At 49.8% G+C, this 23,739-nt stretch overlaps 1 protein-coding gene across 1 annotated transcript in view; it reads left to right on the forward strand.

Annotated features, from left to right (window-relative positions):
* Positions 1-18,598, forward strand: part of ATP7B (ATPase copper transporting beta) — a 73,396-nt gene extending 54,798 nt beyond the window's left edge. Inside the window, exons 11-22 of the mRNA XM_028107860.2 lie at positions 2,802-2,929; positions 3,045-3,199; positions 3,424-3,558; positions 6,464-6,658; positions 8,768-8,950; positions 10,254-10,422; positions 11,803-11,946; positions 13,153-13,295; positions 14,712-14,915; positions 15,016-15,133; positions 15,635-15,737; positions 16,256-18,598. Of these exons, the coding sequence (XP_027963661.2) occupies positions 2,802-2,929; positions 3,045-3,199; positions 3,424-3,558; positions 6,464-6,658; positions 8,768-8,950; positions 10,254-10,422; positions 11,803-11,946; positions 13,153-13,295; positions 14,712-14,915; positions 15,016-15,133; positions 15,635-15,737; positions 16,256-16,529 (1,951 nt within the window). The 3' untranslated portion in view covers positions 16,530-18,598. The remainder of the gene's footprint in view (positions 1-2,801; positions 2,930-3,044; positions 3,200-3,423; positions 3,559-6,463; positions 6,659-8,767; positions 8,951-10,253; positions 10,423-11,802; positions 11,947-13,152; positions 13,296-14,711; positions 14,916-15,015; positions 15,134-15,634; positions 15,738-16,255) is intronic.
* The last annotated feature ends 5,141 nt before the right edge of the window (positions 18,599-23,739 follow it).

Raw genomic sequence — 23,739 nt, forward strand, 5'->3', positions numbered from 1 at the left:
AGGCCCGTCACTGGGGAAAACGTCCATTAAGTGAAATTCCCTGGGCGCTCACCTCATACCAGGCACCGTACTAAGTACTGAACACGCATTTTCTCAGTTAATCCTGGAACAAAATCACCATTGTAGAAAAGAAGACACTGTGGCTTTGTACCAGGATTTGACCCAGATGGCACCACTGACCTGTGATTCAGCAGTGCCCTACCGAGGACTCCGAGCTCCCAAGGCCAGGGCCATGTCTGCTTTGCTCCCCACCGTGTCCCTGGCACCTGGTGCACACAGTGTCTCCCGTGGCACTGAGCTTGTATTTGTGTACACCGGCCCGAGCTGCGTGTGCTCAGAGCCTTGCAGGGAGGGGACGGCATGGGGCACCGAGCTGGACCTTTGGATACGGACAAACTCTTGAATCCTCATTTTGCAGAGGATGCTCCTGCACAATTTTTTAAAAAAGAAAATTTTGATGTAAATATTTACCATCTCTGCACATTTTGGTTCCCAAGTTTTATACATTTATACATAGCAATGTTTAAAGAAATGGGCATGTAGATTCAGTTTCGTGCCTTTCTAAATCTTCAGGTTTTTGCTCTACTGGGAGTGAATATCACTTACCTCATATACTTTTGGGAGGATTCAGTGAGAAAAAACAGGTACAAGTCTAGCACAGTATTGTACACTCAGTAAAGGTCTGTGTTACCCTCTCATGTTGATAAGGCAGCTTATTGTACATTTTTCTCTGTGGTAGTTTGAATGTAGTCCTTGTAGAATGAAGGGAGTGTCTAACATAAACCTCAGAGCCTGCTTATCTGCTTTTATCACCGTTTGGTCATGAGGCACTGTTATAAACAGGTGACCGTTGAACAACGGTGAGGCTTAGGGGCTCTGACTCAGCGCAGAGTCGAAAATCCACATATAACCTCTGACTCCCAAAAACTTTACTAATAAGCTACTGTTGACTAGAAGCCTTACCGACAACATAAAACAATCAGTTAGTACCTATTTCGTATGTTATTATATATTGTGTTCTTAGAATAAAGTAAGCGAGAGAAAAGAAAATGTCAGGAAAATCAGAAGGAAGAGAAAACGTATTTCTATTTCTGTACTGTATTTATTAAAACCCTGCCTGTACCCGCGTGGTGCAAACCGGGCCGTTCAAGGGTCGGCTGTATACAGTGATGTGTATTTGGCCTCTGTGGCGGTTCCCTGGTGGCCTCCGGCTGGCTGTCTCCCGCTCCTGCCCTACCCTCGTCTCCCCCACCGCGTGTCTGTCTGTCTTGTGCCGACCCCCCCAGCATCCAGCCCTCACACCTACGGCTTGCACGGTCCTGTCTGACCCGCTCCCTCCCCTGCTCTTTCCCCTGTCCCAGCACATCTTCCCAAGAAGGTGGCCCGAGCTGCCGAGCTGCCGTCTGCTGGCTTCCTGTGCTCTCGTCCGCCCCTCCCACTGGGCTGCCGCCTCTGGCAGCTTCTGAAACTGCACGCCCCCCCCCCCACAGCAGACCTCTTCCATGTACCCCAGCCCAACTAGTGCTGGGTTTTATCTTCCTTCCGCCTCTCACCAGCATTCCCCCTGCCCTCCAGTCTCTCCATTGAAAACTTTCTGTTGGTTTTGTTCCTTATGCACGTGTGACTGACCTTCACGGAGGTACCCAGCCCAAGTGCAGAGTGTGAGGAAGTCTGCCTATCTGGCGGTTGGACCGGGACACCTGCTCCCCCACCTCGCGGGCCTCCCTGCCCCGCCTACCCGGGCCCTTCCACCTGCTCAGCCTCCAGATGTTGTCCGGCCCCAGGGCTTAGTTCTAGAACTCCTTCTCTTTTCCACTCGCACACCCAGGTGCGCTTGCACCATTTCCTGGCTGTAAATGCCATCTGTGTTGGGACAGCTCCTGGATTTGCACCTCTGGCTCTGCCCCCTCCTCTCAGTTCAAGTCCCGTTTTCTACTCCCTGCTTGACATTTTCCCTGGAAGTCAGATAGGCATCCCAGACCCAAAGGAGATCAACACGAAGGTCTTTATTTCATCTCTTTTCCTTCTCTTCTCGCGCCCTCCCTCAGCTGCTTCGGTACACTTGCCTCCATCGCAGTAACAGAACTTAGAGCTCCCTCTTTGATTCTCTTCTTTCTGTCTTTTGCTTGGCTGTTGCAACAACCCACCTCTTCCCCCGGCTTCTAGTATTGTCCCTGCCGTCCGCTCACATACAACAGCCAGAGAGAGGACTTGACAACATGAATCAAATTATGTCACTTCCCAGTAAAAACCTTACATCCAAAGCCCGTACTCTGCTCCGCAAGTCCCCACAGGATCTGGACTGCCTGCTTCTCTTCCTGGTTCTCCAGGGCACCCTTCCTGCCTGCCTTGGGGCCTTTGCATTAGTTGGGTTTTTCTCCTTGAACTTTCTTTCGCCTGTATGTTGGCCCCTCTTACCATCAGGTCTCAGTTCATCTTCCAAGTGAACCCTTCCTCCCCCCGCCAGAAAGGCTTCCAGTCACATTATTTGCATCCTAACTCTTATTTAATACCTGGGACTGTCTTGTTACCTGTTTCTTCTGCAGAACGGGTCTTCCTGAGGATGGGGACTTGGCTGTCTTGTTCCCAGCCATATTCCCTGTGCCTAGTAAAGTGCCTGCCCCTTAGTATTTGCACAATAAATAGTGGCTCAATCTGAAAATGAATACCACTGCTTGATGTAAAGCAAAGAGCATGTAACCAGTCGAACACTTTGTCGAGAACCTGAGCTGGGCAGCAGACCAAGAGGTTTGAGCTCCGGTTAATTGCTGTGTGTGTAACCTGAGTGGCTTTGTTGGCAGAGAGGAGCAGGTACCCATGGAGCTGGTGCAGCGGGGCGATATCATCAAAGTTGTCCCCGGGGGAAAGTTCCCAGTGGATGGGAAAGTCCTGGAAGGCAACACCATGGCCGACGAGTCCCTCATCACAGGTTAGGTGGCTTGTCTCCTGTTCCCTGTGGGTGGGTATCGCAGGAGTTGCCGGGTCACATGAATACTGAATGGGGGCTGAGTGTGTTACGGTTGATCTCTTTTCTCCACCTCTAGGAGAAGCCATGCCGGTCACAAAGAAACCCGGAAGCACAGTGATTGCTGGGTCTATCAATGCACACGGCTCTGTGCTCGTTAATGCCACCCATGTGGGCAATGACACCACGTTGGCTCAGATTGTGAAATTGGTGGAAGAGGCTCAGATGTCAAAGGTAATGAAGAAAGTTAAAAAATAACATAACATCAGCTTTCTCATTTTAGAAGTTATTCTAAGAGTTTCATAGACTCAGGCAGATTTTGCTGAGTAGAGAGTGATTAGTAGGCGTTAACTTACTAATCGAGGGGGCTCAGAACCCCAGTGCTTGCCCATGCCTGTGAGGACATAATTTCTTTGTGGATTGTAATTTCTCATGGTCTTGGTGTTTTATTTTCATAGGCACCCATTCAGCAACTGGCTGACCGGTTTAGTGGATATTTTGTCCCATTTATCATCATCATTTCAACATTGACGTTGGTGGTATGGATTATAATCGGTTTTATCGATTTTGGTGTTGTTCAGAAATACTTTCCTGTAAGTTGAATGCTCTGGGCAGTATGGTTGCTGTGTTTTAAATAATCTTTTGCCATTAATCCTATTCTCTCATATCTTAGATTCATTGGGCTTTAATTACCCATTACATTTATTTGCTTGCTTCACTTATTGGCAGCAGAATCTTAGCCAAGATAGGACCATCAGTCACTCTATTTCTGCAGGTTTTTCTTAGAGATGCCCTTTGCCTTCTAGTTGAATAATTTCCCAGACACCAGTTAGTTCTCAGTTGTCATGTCTAAAACATTTACATAATGTGACCATGGCCATTTCTGGAGTTATGAGGCCCATATCATGGTCACTTCACAATTTGGATGGCATGATGTCATTTTAACAGATTTTAAGAAAAATATGTTTTTTGCTCTCTCTGTCTGGCAATACCATCTTCAACCTTGCAGCTTCCCAGGCAATGCTAATAGCTTTTTAATAATAAATACTTATTAAACATACATGAGACAATAGAATATGCTTTCTTGAGTTAAAAGGTAGATGATGAATACTATCTTAGGAAATACTGTTTTTCAAACTTCCAAAAAAAGTGGAAAGTACAAAAATAACCTTTTCTGCTCGAGAAGTAAGAACTGTATATAACAGTAATTCTCAGTTGGGAGTAATTCTGTTGTCCCCCGAGACATTTGGCGATGTTTGGAGACATTTGGTTGTCATGACTGGGGAGGGAATGCTACTGACATCTAGTGGGTAGAGACTGAGGATGCTGCCGGACATCCTACCACGCAAAGGACAGTCCCCCACAACCAAGAATCGTCTGGCCCCAAATGTCAGTAGTGCTGAATTTGAGAAACCTTGATGTACATCAACAGGGAATGGCCCAGTTGGAGTCATATTTGATAACTGCCCATGAGGGGAACAGTGTTTTATCTATGGTTTAAAGTATCTCCTACTTAGCCAAAGTGAATGCCTATTTTACCTTAAAGCCATAGAATAAGAAATTGTAAATATGGAATGGATAATTTTTTTTTTAAAAAAAGGTCTACCCATAATTAAAGGCATATCTGAAATTCTTGGGGTGCATGTCATTTACTAAGATGTCATTTTCTCTCTCAAATTTCCTATCCTAAAATGAAAAATGTCCAAGTTAAACTCTTTCTGACATCTAAGGAGACCTCGGTGCTTTGAAAAATAACCTATGACTATATTCCTAGAATTCGCCAGTGGCTATTACGGCACCTGACTGTCTCAGATTTCTGCTTTTGCGGGAGAGCAGCTCATTGGCATGTGGCTGTGGGAAAAGTTCCTAAACAAGTTGGAATATGGGGCTTTCTGCTGTTCCCTGCCTTTCCATCTTACTTTGGCTTCTTTTGTTTTTATCTGCAATATCAGGGAGGATGCTGGCAAATGAGGTACTGCATGTTCCTTTAAGATATTATCACCCTGCTGTCTGAAAGTCATTTGTAGGGAGAGGTTCATGTCACCCTCAAGAAGTCCACCAATCCCATCAGAATGCCCAGTGCTATTTTGATGAGAATTACTGTTTTTTTTTAAATCACATCATCTTTATTTCTAAAAATTGCATGATGTCTTAAATACAGTGTCCCTCTATCTAAATCCAACTGTTTCTAATCGAAGTGAAATGACTCTTTAATAATACACCTTATTTTAGAATTCTGCCTTTCAAAATCAAGGAATAAAGTGTAGGTGGAAGCTAAAGAGATCGTGGTCTGTATCCTTGATTTAGAAAACATACTGTGATTAAAGTGAATTTAGTGTCTCCTGATTGTGCTTCAGAGACACCTGCCATTTTGCAAAATAAACCAAGGTAAATCAAGATGTCAGAATGCAAATAGTCATACCCATATGTGTCGGCAGGTAACTGGAAAGGAGACCCATATTTTGTTTGTTTTGGGTTTACAAAGAAAACAATAGTGGAAAAAATAGAAGAAAATAAAGATGGCTCCAAATCCCATTCCTAGGAGTAACGATTTTTTGCATTTTGGTAAACCACTTTCCAGTATTGTTGAAAGGCTATATAGAGATATAGGCAGATAATTTTGCACTAATTCAGTCATAACACATGCCGTTTTGTACTTGTTTTTTTTATTTAACAATGTTGCTGGTGTCTTTCCATGTCAGCAAGTATAGGTATGCATCATCGATTCAACAATCGAATAATATTTCATTATGCACCTCATCTTCACAATTTAATTCCCCAGTTCCCTATCGGGTGTCTCTAGTTTTTTGAAAAAAAAAAAAAAAAAAACGCTGTGATAAATATCTCTGTATCTTTGGCCACTGGTATGATTATCACCTTAGGGTAGATTCCTTGGAGACCTATCATTTTTTAAAGTTTTCATAATAATGATAACAGTAATAATGTGTAGTATTGTTAATATGTAATATTGATAATGTGACAGTTATAATTTCTTAGACGCTTCTCCCGTGCCAGGTATTGTACAATGTATATTTATGTGTTTATATGTATTTATATGTGTATTAGCTCATATAATCCTTCCAACAACAGTTGGGCATTATTAGTATTATTGTCTCCATTCTGAATGTGAGGGAGCTGACACGCAGAGATGTTAAGTTAGTGTCAGGGCCGGGGCATGGCCGTGCACGGGCCAATTCTGGAGTCTGTGCACCTTCCTCTAGGAGGGAGTTTTATATGACTCTCTCCTCTCCTCATGGCTCTCTCAGAGGAAAGCCTAGAGCGTCAAGTTGGGGAACTGGGATGGGGACCAGTAAAGTGAGCCAGGTGATAACACAGCACTGAAGCAGATGTGTAGAAGGACTGCACGTGTTTCCCAAACCCCAGCTCATCACGCATCTGAGGTCCTGCTGCCCACGCTCAAATGTTCTTATGTGATTAGAAGTCAGTGAGATTCCTCCTTTAACCCTCAGCCTGCCTTTATCTCTTTCCTCTTTTCAGACCCCCAACAAGCATATCTCCCAGACAGAGGTGATCATCCGGTTTGCATTCCAGACATCCATCACGGTGCTGTGCATCGCCTGCCCCTGCTCCCTGGGCTTGGCCACGCCCACGGCGGTCATGGTGGGCACCGGGGTGGCCGCCCAGAATGGCATCCTCATCAAAGGAGGCAAGCCTCTGGAGATGGCCCACAAGGTTGGCCCTTGCGCCCCTGGCTATCCCTTGAGGTCTTGGCTGGAATGACTCTGTAGCTGTTACTATGTGATTTTTTTTTTTTTTTTTTTTGAAACTGAAGAGAGGCCGAGGGCAAGTAGTATCTGTTTAAATTCTGTATTAAGAGAAAAACCTGGAAGAGGCTTGAGGACAGCCCTGTTAATTGAGTACAACAGGAAGCCAGCAGGGACTGGGAAGGTTAATAGCAGCAACAGCTAACAGTTGCAGGATTAAATATGAATTGATTTAATCTCATTAACAACTCTTTGAGGTAGGTGCTTATTATTCCCATTTCTCAGATGAGGAAGCTCAGCAGGAGGAGGTGAGGGAACTCTCCCAAAGGCCTGCAGCTAATCCGTGGCAGGGCCAGGACTCACACCCAGGTAGTCGGGCTCAGAGGAAAGTACTGGAGCACATCCATGTGATTAGCAGAGGGACCCTGACTTCTGGGAGTGGAATAGTCAGCAGCAGTGTTTGTGGAGAATCTTGGGCCCAGCATGCCCATCCCTCCATTTATTTATCTCTCCATTTATTTACTTGGTATTTGTTGGGCCCTTACTGTGTGTGGGTCCTGTGCTAAGCCCCGGCGATGGCCAGGGGCCTCGGCTGTCAAGGAGCTCCCACCTTAGGGGGAGAGGCAGATATGGGGTCAGTAAACCACACATCTGTGCGAGGACAGTGTAGCGGGGACCTGACCTGCATTTGCGGGTGTTGGCCCAGGGGTGAGGGGGTGCACGGGCAGAGAAGGAAATAGAGAGGTTCATCTGGGACTGCCCAGTCGAGCTGGAGTTAGCCAGGCAGTGGAGATTGGAAAGGAGGCTGTACAGCCACATCACCGACCTGTAAGATCAAGGACTGTGAACTTTTCCTCACCATTGTGTCCCCAGCATCTTTCCCAGTGCCAGGCACACTGGACGCCCTCAACAGTTATTTACGGAATGAATGACAAGGAACCAAAAGAAAATCACTTGAGAGGGAGAGAGAAACTGACAGGAGATGAAGCTGTTGAGGGAGGAGGGCAGGGAGAGCGGGGCCTGGAAGGGCCTTGGAGTTTGCATCAAGGGTTCGGAATGTGTAAGACCCAGGGAACAGCAGGGAGCCGAGGAGGGGTCCGAAGCACCTGCAGGGTGGGACTGGGTTCCCAGTTGGGAAGATCGCTGTGGCTGCACGGTGCAAGGATTGTTGGAGGAGGACCAGTTGGGGTGCAGAGACTGCTGCTCAGCATCAGTTGTTGGCTAAGTGAGGGGGACAGTCTGACCACAGCAAGCAGCTCGCCTTCTCTAGGGTTTGGGGAACTATGGGCATCAGAGATGGGTGGGCTCTGGCCATGGACACAGGTACTGACTGGCTGAATCCAGACCCATGGGGACTGGTGCAAGCTGCCATTGACCAAGTGGGCCGGGTGGGGAAACTGGCTCTGGTGGTTGCTTGTTATTATGGCCAGGGAACGCTCCCTATCTCTCTCTCTCTCTCTCTTTTGTTTGTTTTTTAAAATTATTTATTTATTTGAGAGAGAGCATGAGCAGCAGCAGAGGGAGAAGGAGAAGCAGGCTTCCCGCTGAGCGGGGAGCCTGATTCGGGGCTTGATCCCCGGACCTGGGATCATGACCTGAGCCAAAGGCAGACGCTTAATGACTGAGCCACCCAGGCGCCCCTCCGTTCCTCTCTTGAACCTGGAGTTCAAGCTCCTTATTCTCAGTAGGCATGTGCACTCAGGCAGGCCAGAGAAACTGCACAGGGAGATGGGCAGATGGCCAGGGTCCTGACATGGGAAATCTGTGTAGTGTCACTTTCCAGAAGATGGTTCCATGCCATCTCCTGTGAAATTGGGGTGACAGTTTCTGGCTCAACCTGAGGAAGGTTAAGTCACAGTGCAGACTGTTTAGGCTGCACAGAAAGGGAAACCGTGTCTTTGTCATGGGACTGGTTGAACCCCGGGATTGATTGTAGGAGATTGTGTTAACAGGGTTATGAAGGGGTGTTGTGACCCTCTGGAGGTAGGTTGAGTGGAGTTCGGCCTCAAGATTGTGTGGGCTCTTAAAGTCCTTTCCATCTGTATTTGTGGTCACCAAGATGTGGTTGTTTTGGCAGATAAAGACCGTGATGTTTGACAAAACTGGCACCATTACCCACGGGGTCCCCAAAGTCATGAGGGTCCTCCTGCTTGTGGATGTGGCCACGATGCCCCTCAGGAAGGTTCTTGCTGTGGTGGGGACTGCGGAGGCCAGCAGCGAGCACCCTTTGGGCATGGCAGTCACCAAGTACTGTAAAGAGGTATGCGGACCTGGGCACTGCTTGTCCCTTGCCCCCTCGCCCCCCCCTCCATCGGCCCTCCCCCTGCCACCCCTACCCCCATCCTCCATGCCCTGGCTGGCCGCCTTCTCCACTCTCACCGGCTGGGCTGAAAGCCTCCAAGCACCTTCCTCCTCACATGCCTCTTCTGCTGCCTCTGTAACCTGGGTCAGCTGCCTTGCAGGAGGCCTGGGCTTGTGGGCTCTGGGAACCCCTCAGCAGATCCCTGTGGAGGAGGTGGAGATGCAGCTGTCAGTGATGGGTCCCCCGTCCCATTTCCAGATCATCACAAAAGCCATTAAGTGTTAGCAGTCACTTAGAGAGCACGTACTGAGCATCTGTGCTTGGAACAACAAAAACTGCTAGGATGTGAACTCCACCCTCTGGGAGCTGATGGTCTGGTGGGGAGGATGGACGGTGTATCAGTTCAGTCCTTAATGAGTGCTCAGTGCAAAGGGGATACAGAACGGAATGGGGGGATGGGGCAAGACGAGGAGAGAGCCCCTCAACCGGGGGCAGTGAAACGGAAAGGCGCCAGCAGAGGTGAGCCGAATGCCCAGTGGGTTCTTGGCAGTTAATGGGGAAGCATTCATCCTTTGACCTCTCCAGACGAAAGGTCCTGTTGCATTTTCTGTTTTCAGTCTAAATATAGAAGCAGCAGGATGTGCCAGAATATTGCCCTGAAAAATTTTAAATGGTCTGGGCAAATACAATTAATGCCTTGGGGCAAAGCTGACAGCTCTACCTGGATAGGGAGTCTTCCAGAAACCTCTGTCCGTGTCTTGTGTAGGGTCATTCAGACCACCATTTCCCCCTCTCTGGGGAATGTTTCAGGACGAACGTGCTCTGTCATCCCTCCTTTGCTGTGTAGTTAACCCCACAGGAAGCAGCTCCTCACATCTGTCTCCTGCCTCTGCCCTCGCCCCCGCCCCCAGGGCCTGTAAATGGGCAGTGACCTCCTGAAGGCCTCCGAGCAGCCTTGTTACTGCTTGTCTGTTCCATCATTCTCATGAAACTATTTGCAACGTAAAAATAGTATCTCTTCTCTTTTTGGCTCCCTCTACCTCCTTTAATTTGAGGCATTTGCCGTGAACTGCTCTTCTCCTGCCTAGTCTGCCCCTTGTCCCGTGTCATGAGGCATCCATTTAATAATTGTAATGTCTGTATTGGATGAGAGAAGCAGTTGCCAAGTTACTAGTCGATCTTCTCACTGGCCCAGTCCTGCTTTCATGGTTGGTGCCTCTCCTGCTTCCTGCTCACCTCCCCTCTCTCCCTGGTTTCACAGGAATTGGGAACCAAGACCTTGGGATACTGCACGGACTTCCAGGCAGTGCCAGGCTGTGGCATCGGCTGCAAAGTCAGTAACGTGGAGGGCATCCTGGCCCACAGCGAGCACCAGCAGAGCAAACAGGCTGCTCCCCTGAGCAGGACTGGCGGCGTTCCCGAGGCAATAGGTATCCCTGGCCCTTGTCTCTCTGCCCGGCCTGCCACAGCTTGGGCCTGGCTGGGTCAGCTGGCAGTGTGCCTAACCAGAGAGCACCAGGCCGGCGCACTGCCGTGGGTCCCCAGCTGTGGGCCAGGGCGGCTCCTGGCTAGGGTCCCGCGTGCCTGGCTCCCCCAGGAAAGCCTGCCGTTTGTCCATTGTTGGGTTCTCTGATACTTCTGAATCTTGACACTAATGGCAGACAGAAGTAGTGTATGTTACTGCAATTCATAGAGTATTGCTTCTTTTTTTTTTTAAGGTTTTTATTCGTTTATTTGACAGAGAGACGAGAGAGGGAACACAAGCAGGGGGAGTGGGAGAGGGAGAGCTAGGCTTCCCATGGAGCAGGGAGCCCGATGTGGGACTTGATCCCAGGACCCTAGGATCACGACCTGAGCCATAGGCAGACACCCAACGACTGAGCCACCCAGGTGCCCCTAGAGTATTGCTTCTGTGACCCATAATGTTGAGTCTCTTCTTTCTTATCCAAGTCAGTGCTGCTTCTCTAAGCTACAAAGGGGACAGATGGGAATTCTACTTTTGCTCCTCCAGTCTCCCTCCCGTGCTGTAGAACCCCGATGGCATGTGTCGTATTTACAGAGCTGGCAGCAGCAGAGAAGGCAGATGGAAGTGGTCTGCCCAAGCCAACAAGGGGTACTGCTTGGAGTGAATACGGCTTTTCTGATTCTGGGGATAGCTTGCTGTAGCCATCAGCGTGAGAATGTGGACACCCTCCCCACCCAAAACGCCCGTGTCTGGTGTTTTCTCTTAAGTGCGCTGGGGTAATGTTAGAAGCCATCTGCAGCCTTCTAGTAATTCAGAACCCAGCATGATGCCAGCATGACCCTTCCATTTAGCTGCCAGGACAGGCCTGTGTGGTGACCCTTAGGTTAGTGGCACACATAGTTAGAAGGTGACAGGAGAAAGGCTCACCTGGCCTTTTAGGAGGTACAGCTTTTAAACATTTCACAGAAGTAGACTTGTTATTTGCTGACGCACCTTGGGTCATCTATACCCAGCTACACTTGCTGCTTCTAATCTCTGCAGAAAAGGAACCAGCAGATAGCTCTTAAAGGCAAATAAGGACACTACCAAATGTTTATAACATTTTTGCACACACTGCATGTACCTTTTCACACCCCATTTTGATCCACCCCCCGCCTGATGTTCCACACATTAATTACTGTTTCCCTGGTCCTTTAAGGGTGGCGTTATGAGAAGTGCTTGCTAGCTCCTGTGTTTCAAAACAGTTAAATGGGACTTTTTGCTGTTAAAAGGATTCCATGGTTTTTAGTCCTTTCTCATAGTAAAATTGGACTGTTTGGGAATAACCACAAACTCTTTTAAACAGATGCGACCCCCCAGACCTTCTCTGTGCTGATTGGGAACCGCGAATGGATGAGGCGCAACGGCCTAACCATTTCCAGCGACATCAGTGACGCGATGAAAGATCATGAGATGAAAGGCCAGACGGCCATCCTGGTGGCCATTGACGGTACCACCCCACCCTCGCCTTCTTCTGCTCTTAGCAATGGAGTTTCTTGGGGCTATCTGGAAAAAATAGACTTTCTTCTTTCTTTTCCCCCCTAATAAATCTTCCTCTCTGTTAATTTAAATTCTGTGTTCCAAAATGATGCCTTGCCAGTTTTCTCACTTCATTCTCGGTCCGGAGGTTCTCTCTCGCTCTGTCCATCCTTTCCCCCGAGAGTGAGGCAGCTCAGCTGCCTTCGCCATCACTGTCTGCTTATGTCCAAGCCAGCGGTTCCGTCACCCTCCTCCTCCATCACTGCACACACAGCAGTAGCTCGCTGTCCAGGAGGTTCACCTCTAGGGTCCTAAGTAACGAGATCGCTGCCCCTCTGCAGAGCTCCCCCAGATCGTGTGTGTCTGGGCCTTTACGCCTCAGATGATTGGACTCTTACCTTGTTAATGGTAATTTCTCCTTATAGAAGTAAAACTGTATGCAGATAAGCAACAAAAATTATTATTTTTAATGCTTCAACTAAATATGTTAAATATGTCTGCCACTCTTTTTTCCCTGCTCACTCCGCCATTTCCTTTCCGAAGCCCTTACACACCTGCAGTCCCCTCAGCTCCTCAGATCAGAACCAGCTCTGCTGGAGGGGCTGTGCCCTCTGTCACACCGCTCCCCTGCATCTGCCCTGCCGCACCTCAGGCCTCAAATGCCTTCCTGCCTCACTCTCTGAAGATGCGCTCCAACAGACCCCACCCCCCAACAAATGCTTTCTGTAGGGAGAGAAAAAGGAAGGACTCATTTTCTGTTTGGACACTCATCACTTTTCAGTAACATTTATTGTATTCATTCTATTTCTCATATCTTAATAGCTAACATGTATTATTATTATTATGAGCCAGGCACTCTGCAAAGTAATAGTTGTTCCTTGCAGAAAATTGGGAAGATTCTGAGAGCCATAAAGAAGAAAATGCAATGACTCCTTGTCCTACCCCTTAGAGAGCCACCGTTAACGTGTCATATTCCTTCCAGACTTCTGTATGCATCTATAAATGTAGGTTATTTTTAAAAAACAAAATAAAAACCGGGTTATGTTCTATAACTTGGCGTTTTGTTGTTCACATGTGACGTTCCACTATGGAAACTGTTTCCGGTAGCACAGCCTCCTTTGCTCCTCGGGCTGTCCGGTGCTTGCCCTTGTGGACTTACCGAGGGTGTCTCCTGCAGGTGTGCTCTGCGCCATGATTGCCATCGCGGACGCAGTCAAGCAGGAGGCAGCCCTGGCTGTGCACACGCTGAAGAGCATGGGTGTGGACGTGGTTCTGATCACAGGGGACAACCGGAAGACAGCCAGAGCCATCGCCACCCAGGTGTGTGCCAGGGACTAGGGGCTGGGGATCGTCCCCCTTTGAAATTGCTTTTAAGCTCCCTGGAGCAGTTTGAAGAAACATAGGGAGTGCCAGTACCTCTGAACGCTCCACGTTGCTCCTGGCCTCCCCTCGCCAGGTGCGTCTCACTCTGCCTGCTCTGCTCTGTCCCGAGCTGTGCAGCGTCCCACGGGAGACCACTGTGCTGCGGTCGCCAAGCTCACGTCCCTGGGGCCTGGATGTCTGAACTCAGGACAGGCTGCTGCCCTGGAAAACGCAATTCCAACATTCTCTGTATCTGTCTTTCCAATGGGGCAAAAACAAAGATCATGGCTCGAGAGCTGAAACACACGACTTCCGAGGCTTTGTTTTAAGGCAACAATTTGTCCGCTCAGCTCTTCTCACGCCCTGTGCGGCGGACAGACGGCTGAGTCCCTCACTTCCGAGTGCGCGCTGTTTGCCTGCCCAACCCCGCACACGGCGAGGCCTCCCGTGCAAGTTCCTGAAATTACACACCCTCCCCAAACGTGTGTACACCATAGGCTTTTGCAAGTGAACTGCTTCTTACAAGGGAAGCAGCGGTACCTCTCCGTGGCCTTCCTTGCTAATGATGGACTTGTTGAGTACCGCCTCTTTTCCTGGTTAAAACGTGCTTATCCGTTCAGTGAGCACTTACTAAGCACCATTCATGTGACAGGCTCCAGAGAGGAGTGAAGAGGGCGCCTGTGCTCCAGCAGCTCGCTGTCCTCGGGGGAAGGGTGACCAGTGCCAGGGTTGAATTGAGTGCTTGCCTCTGCAACAGAAAAGTGCATAGGACACGTGGGAGCCGCCGACTGACCCCAGCCTGGCAGGGGCTGGAGCCACCTTCCCAGGGGTGGAAATGCTTGAGTCAGGAGTGGTCGTTTGGAGAAGAGGGAGAAGGTTGGAGAAAGGGAAGCTGTTTCCAGGACAGAGCAGGCAGCATGAGCACCATGGCACTGGGCTGGAAAGCTGCAGGAAGCTGAACGGGGCAGAATCCAGTGAGGGCTGGAGGCGGGCAGAGACCAAGTCCAGAGGCGCTTGGGAGGCAGACCGAGGAGTGTGGATGTCATCCCAAGGGAAGTGGGTTCCACTGGGTCTTTAAGCAGGAGAGTAACGTGACCAGCTGACCACTGTTTTTGAAAGACCACGGTGGGGATGGGGGGAGGATTGGGAGGCCGGGAGGTGGGCAGGGAGAACTTAAGCCGCCATGGAAGCGGGGCACAGGGATGGCATGCCCTGGGATCTAGGGTTTGGTGACTGACATCGTTGCCTGGGCTTGGAGGCCGGAGGGAGTCGGGGCAGGATGCCGCACAGGTTTCTGCTGCCGTTCACTACCCTTTGCCAACACCAGGTGTTGTCATGTATTTATCTTTTGATGACTGTTTCCTTTCCTTTTAGGTTGGCATCAACAAAGTCTTTGCAGAGGTGCTACCTTCTCACAAGGTGGCCAAGGTCCAGGAGCTCCAGAATGAAGGGAAGAAAGTCGCCATGGTGGGAGACGGGGTCAATGACTCGCCGGCCTTGGCCCAGGCCGATGTGGGCATCGCCATCGGGACAGGCACGGACGTCGCCATTGAGGCCGCTGACGTTGTCCTCATCAGAGTGAGCTCGGCTGTATCTTTGCGTGCCCTGTTGTCCCAGTTGTGGGAGCAGTGAGGGCCAGGGGACAGAGCTCCTGACTGACCATGTGTTCCTCCTACAGAACGATTTGCTCGATGTGGTGGCTAGCATTCACCTCTCCAAGAGGACCGTCTGGAGAATACGCCTCAATCTGGTGCTGGCGTTGATTTATAACCTGATCGGAATACCCATTGCTGCAGGTAGGGTGGCTCTCCCCTGCCAGATTACCTTTGACTCCAGCGGCTGGCCAGAAGGCCTTCTCTCTGCCTGCTGCGTTTCTGCCCAACTTAGTGAGTAGCCCACTTTGCTGCCTGGTTGCCTGGCCGGCTGGCGGGGCAAAACCATTTTAGAAAGAGTTGATTTTATCATGTTCTCCACTTTATAAGTCTCTAAAGGTAAACGAAAGCTGCAAAGATGGTTCCTGGGATTCCATGTTCCCTCGCAGCTCCCCCTGAGACCCACGATGTCCCCTGTGGACTGTCCCAGGAAGACCAGGGTGGGTGGGAGGCCCCAGTCCCCTAGACAGCAACCCCCTGCCCGGCTTCGAGACCACCTACTTCAGAGGCATGCGGGCACATGGTCATGACATGGCATTGGGGGTTTCTGAGCCACCCCAAGATGGGGAACTTCACAGGGGGCAGCCCAAGGTGAGGACCGTCTCCTCTGAGCTGTGGCGTGAGTGTCGTCCTTCCCTTGGCCAGGGGTCTTCATGCCCATTGGCATCGTGCTCCAGCCGTGGATGGGCTCGGCGGCCATGGCGGCCTCCTCCGTGTCTGTGGTTCTCTCATCGCTGCAGCTCAAGTGGTGAGTCCCTCAAGGCAGGAGCGCGCACCATAGGCGGTGCCCACTAGGCCTTCTCCCCCGACCCAGCCACCCCGTGGGCTAGCGATGGGCGGGTGCCGGGTGCCGGGCGCAGGTGCCCAGTGCACCGCGGCGGGGGCATGTCATGACCTGACCAGCGCCACGAGGGGGTAATTCAGCACCTCCCAGCCATCTGCACTGTTCGTGTAAATGCCCCGTACACGTGGGGTCCTTGTGTATTATCAGTTGTCCTTTTTTGTGAAGATGTTTATTCGTGCTTTCCTTTAACAAAAGTTAATGGCAGCCTACACTGTGCCGGGCATTTGGATGGGAAGTTTCTCAATCAGGTGAACTTTACCTGAACCCTAGGAGCTCGATACCCTCTCCTTTTAAAATCCTAAACTCCATGGGGTTTCCATACCATTATGTTATTAAAAGACTTTGGTGAGAGCTCTTCTCCATCCTTCAAAACAAACCTGCACCCACAATGGCTCAAATGCTCCTGGATTCTCACTTGGCAGCTATAAGAAGCCCGACCTGGAGAGGTATGAGGCGCAGGCCCAGGGCCGCATGAAGCCCCTGACAGCATCACAGGTGAGCGTGCACATCGGCATGGATGACCGGCGACGGGACTCCCCAAGGACCACACCCTGGGACCAGGTCAGCTTCATCAGTCAGGTGTCTCTGTCCTCCTTGAAGTCTGACAAGCTGTCTCGACACAGTGCTGCAGCTGATGACGGTGGGGACAAGTGGTCTCTGCTCCTGAATGACAGAGATGAGGAGCAGTGCATCTGAAAGCTCCAGGCGGGTGCAGAGCCAGGGGTCCATCTCCTCAGTGAGTAGCCGGCCCAGCTTTCCCCATGGCCGAGGCTGAGACCAAACAAGTGCAGCACCAGCAGCAAGATGGGCGAAGCTCCCCTCCAGCCATGGGGACTTCCACTCCCTGGACATTCCTGGTCATCCCTCCTAGCATGTGCCACATCCAGATGTGACTCCTGGGTAGGCCCTGCCCCCCACCCCCCTGGCCTGGATCCCGCCAGCACAGGGGCCAGGCTTCCCGGCCTGACCATGCTGTTGGCCTGGGCTTGTTGGGAACCTTGCTGGACTCTAAGAGCAGAGGAGAGGACAGCCAGCCCTCCTCGCAGACCTCTGCTTTGGTGTTTGGAATGACTACCTGTAAAATGAGGAAAATCTCATCAGGACCAAAATCTTAGCTGGGCCTTTCCTTAGAACTCAGGAGAAGCCTTGTATTGGGTTCTTTTTGACAATACCCACATGCATTGCGTATCTGAGACCACAGTTTACCTCAAACACACCCCATTGATGTCTGCCGGCACTGTCTCTTCCTTTTCTGTTTTTAACATTGGCACCAGCCCACCCCAGCCCACCCCTGCCTGATCTCTGACAGCAGGACCCTAGTGATCCCTGCTGTTGCCCTCAGGCCTGCATCTGCTCCCTCACACACCGGCCAGAGAGCCGGCCTTGCTTCTCTTCAGGCCGAGAGTTCTCTGCTGCCTGTGTGCCCCCTGGCCATGGAGTCCTGGCTTCTCGCTCCTCGGAATGGCATGCTCTTGTGGACTGTTTTCTGCCCCGCTGGAGTGAGGGTCTCAAAGCCTGAGACCTAGGAAATCCTGCCTCCTCTGGGGTCCAGGTCCTTGGGATGCGTGGAGGCCTGTGGTGCTTGAAACCGCATCCCGTGGGGAGGTGTGTGCACTTGCCAGAACCGCCTTGCACACCTCCGGGAGCTTCAATGACATGGTCTGCTATGGGACTGTCAGCTCACGGAGTTCAGTAGAGTTCATGTCCATGGTGCCCCTGGTGGTGTGCAACTGCAAGGAAACCCGTACCCGAAGAAGAGGAAATCACACTTACTCTCCAGGAGCTTCTACTTCTGCACACGGGACTGGCGCCTTAGGAAAGGAGTCACCACTGCTTCCCCAAGGGAGAGCCTGTTTCACACTTTCAGTGGCTCTTTGTGATTGTAGGACGTCAGACTGGCAGGAATGGGGCCAGTTTTAGACACTCAAGCCGGCGGTGATTGACAGAACCACATGGTAGTACACGAGTAGAAAGAAAATAAATTTTAAGGTAGAGAGAGCCCTTATCACACACAAAATAGTTTTATTTATTGAGTACCAGTTACGTTTCAGGGAGAGTGTAAGCACTTTTTCTAGGCTACTTGTAATCTTCTCAGCAAACTAGCCAGTGGGTACTGCTGTCCATGTTGGACGCGCAGGGCGGTAGGCTCAGAGAGGCTGGGTATCCCGCCCAGGATCGCACAGCCCGCGCACATGCCAGAACAGGGAAATCTTTTCTCCGTGGTGGCTGTCACCAGAATATCAGTTGGCAGGAATAAACAGGAAAAAGCCACTGCTCCTAGAAGAACAAGTCTGCTGGGTGGCCGATTCATTGTTAGCGACTTAGAATGAAACTTGATCTCAGGATCAGCTCCCCGTTCCCTCGGATGGTTTGTTTCCATTTTTGCCTCTAATCTCGTGTTGCTGGGTCTTACCCACTACAATCCTGCGCTGGTTCCACTGTGTTCCTGTCGTTTTCAGTCTTCCTTTCCCCCGGGCCTCTCCCTGCTCTGTCCTTCCTTTACTCCTGGCTGTGCTCAGGAGGGTTTCTTGTTTTCTAACTAGGTTAATCATTGTCTAAAGGATCTAATTGTATTGATTTCACAAAGGCTTTTAGGACCATAAACCTCATGTGTATATGGCCATGAAAATATTTATATAATTGTACAGGATATAACCTTTAGATGTTCAGGGGGTAAGAGTTTTTTGTGTGTCAGATAAGAAGAGTTCCTGTTTCAAAAACTTTCCATGCTGTATTAGAATAAAGTTTATTTTTATTCATCTAAAGGCTGCCTCTGGCTGGCTCTGTGCGTGCGAGAAGCATAATTGAGGCCAGTGCAAGGCCGCTTCTGCAAGGGGGGCAGGGGCGGAGAAGGGTCGGGTTTCACTGTGGAGGTCGCGCCGGTGGCCAGACCCTCTGATCTGCACACCCCCCCCCAGCACCCTGCAAGCCCCTGTCCCACATGCGGGGCGTGGTGTGTGGGGAGAACTCTCTGGAGCACAGCCCCTGTCCAGGTACCTGTCCCACTGGGCCAGACACCTGCCCCATTTGATGCACTTCTCTGCTTGACAGAAATTGTCAACAAAAGGCTATCTCAGACATACACATTTTAATCAGGAGGGCTATATTTTGGGTCCCTTAGCTCCAGAGGAGTGGGGCAGGGGGAGTAGTAGAAATGTCTGGGCCAAAGGACTCTGCTGGGAAGGCTCTGTGGGCATCTTGGGGTGGCAAGGGGGCCCTGAGTGAGCTCCAGCTAAAGGTGAGGTGACAGGGTAATTTATCATCCAAACCAGGACGCTTTTAAGAGTGAAAGGGGTGCTATTAATAATTATGCCAGGCCAACTGGCCTAAACCGAGACTCTCCAGGCAAACTGGGACATGTGATCACTTTCCAAAAAAGGGAAATAGACGCTGTGACGTCACAGACACAAACTGTAGGACTTCAGGATCCTGCCCTAATTGTAGGTTCTGTAGATGTGAGGGTAACCTATCCTTTATCCGATTTGGGGTTTTCCCCCCGCTCTGGCCATCCTGAGGCCAGCCCTTCCCTGCAGAATCATGGAGGTGATATCTGTGTGGCTCTCTATGACCACATGGAGAACCAGTCAGGGCTTGGTCCCACTTGCTTGCCCTGCGGTCCCTCTAGCACACCACATAGCACTTCATGCCAGGCATGCTGGACTGTTTTTCTGGTTTCCCACGTATGGGAATTTCATGCTGTATGCATGTCCCCTTGTGGGAAGAGAGGGTTGATACCACGTTAGCAAGGGATTCCATTTCTTTAGAAAATAGATCCTTCTAAAACATGAGCAAATCTCCCTGATAACCATTCCAGATGCACCAGAAGAAATCACAGTGTCTGTCCATTCCTGGTAAGTTTTCAGTCTTTAAGATCTTAGTTAAAGCCTTGTGATGGGGGTCACCTTTTAAGTAAATGGATAACCTAGTTTTTTGGTAAAGACGGCACCTTCCAATTGACGCGGCAAAAAATAGTCAAATTGTTCTGCTAGTTTGCTAAGAAACCAAGATTAATAAAGTGGCCTTTATTTTAAGAAAATCCAGCATAAACCAAAATCAGCTCATCAAATAGGTTAATTAGAAAAAGATTATTTGAATTAGAGAAGGATTTTTTTTTTTTTTTTTTTTTTGCTTTAAAAAATTTCACATCAACAGGCGCCTGAGTGGCCCAGTCATTTAAGCATCCGACTCTTGATTTCGGCTCAGGTCATGATCTCAGGGTCGTGAGATCAAGCCCTGTGTCGGGCTCCACACTGCGCATAGAGCCTGCTTAAGATTCTCTCTCTCTTTCCCTCCGTCCCTTCCCTCCGACCCCCCCCCCCGCTTGTGGCAATCTTCTCTCTTAAAAAAAGGTATGTCAGTATTTCAGCAGGTAAATTCCCTAATGCATATAAATACTTCTTGAGTTAGAAAAGTTCTACTCTGCATACAACTTTTTCTTAAATTGTATCTTTTGTTTAAAGAAAACAGGTAAAGAATGCATAATACGAAGAAATGCTTTCAGCAAACAATCATGCTGACTCAGTTTCCCTTTGCAGATGACCCTGTATGTGGGAGCGCTGATCTGGCTTGGGGTGCACTGTGGAGCTGGTGGGAATGAAACCACTCTGCTTCCTGAGTTTTCACACACAACATGGGCAGGGACATAAACACCACTGTGCGGGTTTATTCCAGAGGGAGATGTCTACTTGTCTGCCGTTTTCCTTTGTGTGAAGACAATGACAATGGTTGAAATTACAGGACAGAATATGAGAATGTTAAATAATGCCACGAAATCCCTGAGTCTCCTTTATTCTATTCAAAAAGATGAATAAACAGATGTGAAATCATCCATGGGCTAAGATGAAAACAAGAATTGAAGGAAATTTAACATTTTTTTCCTCTGAAAAGGAAATGGCCATTATTTCTTCTTACTTAATGTAAACCTAATAACTGCTTATAGCAAAAATGTGGGAAATATATAAGATGGGGGGAAAGCACCCAAAAGGAAACCCCATGAACATGATTTTGTGGAGGGTGTCCTCTGTGGGTGGATCACACTGAGACCCTGAGGGAGCAAAGTCTGTCTGCCCCCAGGGGCCCAGCTCCCTGGTCTCCTGGTGCTGTAGTGACCGGGGGATGTAGCTGTTGTGAACCCACAGATACCCAGGTCCCAGTGAGGTCAGGAGGTGACATACAATAATCAAAGACGGGGAGACGAGGCCAGTGGCTCTGTGCTGGTGCCCCAGTGGGTTGTCTCTCCTGCTCACCCTGTCCTCACAATGATCTTAAGAACGATAGGCATCAGTCTCATTTCCACAGATGGGGGGACCACGCTCAGGAGAGTCCAGCTGACTGTGCAGGAGACAAGGCTGGGAAAGGTGCTCAAGCCCGTTTGGCTCTGGTCCTGCCAGGCCCACCTCCCTCCCCGCAAAGGTGACACCCGGTGCTCTCAGCAGGAGAAGCCAGGCCTCGCTGGCCCCTCTGGCCCCCCATGGCATGCTGGGGGCAAGAGAAGTGTCCTTTTGCAGGACAGTGTGTTCTATCTCGAGAGCCACCAGGTGTCTCTCTGACCAAAACAACCTCCTAGTCGGCAGCAGGATCCCAAATCTCTTGATCATTGTTTTTTTTTTTTTTTTCTGGACGTATCTGGAAATTCAAATAAAGCTCATCATAACGAAAATGGGAGATGGGGCAGAATGTGAGGCTGGAGTCCAGCTCTGGCACGGGGGCGCCTCTAAGCTATGTGTTTATGCGGGCACGGTTAGCCCGCATTTAGCCATGCAGAGTATGTCGTTGGGATGACTCGCCAGTGAACTTCTCTATCATCACATGTGTCTCTCCGTGCTTCATGCTATCTGTTTCCAAGTTAAGATGTTTTTTTTTTAAGCTTGAACATTAAAAAAAAAAAAAGTTTTAAAGGCTCATAGTGATTTTCAGTGTCCCCGAAGCTCCAAGTTCTGAGACTCCTGTGTTTGCCTTGGATTTATAGGCTCCACCCCAAGCCCCTGGGCAGAAGTGTGTCCCTGGTAGTGTCCATTACGGCCCCCTTGGGGGTCGCTGGATCCCGAGCTGGGCTTACCTGCTGCGGACCTCTATCTCCTCTTCTATTTGGTGAGGAGCACTGCCCTGTTTCCTGTCCTGAGATAGGAAACCGCCACCCAAGTGCAAGGTGGCCGATGGTCTCGGGTAACCTCAGTAGGCAATGCAGGTGTCGTCCTGTCTCCTTTAGATCTTCCTGCCTTGTCGCAATTTAAGAAAGAACAAAGTGTGACCTGGGGCCTCAGCTTCCTCATCTGTGATAATAGTTTCCCCGGTCCCAGGATAATGGTGAGGATAGAGTGAGGTCATCTGAGGAAAGCACATGCTGAGCACACAACAAATGTTAGCTGCTGTCGATGTCATGCGTGATGGTGAATGTATTCTAGATGAAAAACACACGGCTCACAGCCTTTCCACACAAGATGCAAAATCCACCCTTGTGTGTTCCCTCGCTGGGCCTGAGGAAGCACCCACTTAATGGGTCTGCTTCTCAGACCTCCTGGACTGTGTGGCTTGCTTTAAAAGGAGCAGCCTTCGTCCAGTGGCTGCACACCAGGCTGGATTCCTGCTCCTCGTTTCCCGGTGGTTCTAGACCCTGATGCTCCACCGTGGCGTGCCCCATGTTCCAGGAAGAACATTGCAGCGGGAGGCCATGCCCTGGAGGAGCAAGTAAGAGCACCCACTGCCGACCCGAGTTCAAAACCCGATTCCACCCCATGAGGTGGTCACTCTGCCTTCTGATCTTCTGAATCAGTGTAGAAGAGAGGAGCTCCTACTTCACTGGCGTGTGTGGCCTACATGCAATTGTGCATGTCAATAAGTATTGATAGTTTGAATGATGCACAGTGGGAATTAGGAAAGTAACAAGTAAAGGGTGCTAGTGAGCAAGAGCTGCTGAAAAGGAAGTGGCTTCTTTTTACCGTGTCCTACCAGTCTGGTCTAGAAGGCAGGACCTTGTCTCGCTCAACCCATCTGCGTCCTACTTAGGACTTCGAGCATTTTCACCAGTCTCTTTTGATGCCTTTCCTTTCTCTCCAGGGTAGAATTACGTCACTTTAAGTATGGTTTCCTAAAGAATATACGAATCCTTGATTGAAGAGAACAATCTTGCTCTCCTATTTCTGACGACCCAGCCTCGGGAACTAAATCTGACCCCGCAGAAGTGTGGTATTTCTGTCACAGAGTGGGGCGGGCCGGGACGTCACGTGGCTTCAGTCACAGGATAACCTGCCTTTGCCTTTAATTGTCTCCAGTGGGGGGAGAGGGGCAGGGAGAGGATCTTCTTTTTCTGGAGGAATATATGTGTGTCATAAACTTCTGTTTTCTCCTTCCTGGTAAATGGTCAGAATTAAAGCTAAAAGCCACATGAGCTTAGAATCCAGTGAAATGTTGAAACTTGTTACTTCTGGGAATCTAAAAGAGGCTTGTAATGCCAGTGTCTGACTTTGGGTGCACTTCAGTTTGGATCCAGCGGGGTGTCCGGTAAAGTGTGACAAATACTAGACACCTCAGGATGGGGGCTTTGGTTTCCATTTAAAGCTCCACCCATTTTTAGGTAATGTTTTAGTGTATATATGGCTTTCCCTGTCGGTGATCAGTGCTCCCCTGTCCACCTGAAGGACAGTCGGTGCAAGTGACTCTTGGCCTGCCCCCTTCTCTTGCCTCCCAGCCACACATGCAAGCGCGTGCGCGCGCACACACACACACACACACACACACACACACACACACACACACACCCCAATGGGCAAAATGAGATTCTGTGCCTTAGAGTGGGAATCAGGGAAGGAGAGAAAAATCACATCTGGTCCCTGTGTCGGAGAGGAGGGTAGCATTTGGGCTGGCCATTAAAGTGTAGGTTGTGATTTCATGGAAGAATATGGAAGGA

Source organism: Eumetopias jubatus, unplaced genomic scaffold (assembly GCF_037043125.1).
Source record: "Eumetopias jubatus isolate StellerSeaLion01/CBP00866 unplaced genomic scaffold, mEumJub1_p1.0 scaffold_3, whole genome shotgun sequence".
Lineage (NCBI taxonomy): Eukaryota > Metazoa > Chordata > Mammalia > Carnivora > Otariidae > Eumetopias > Eumetopias jubatus.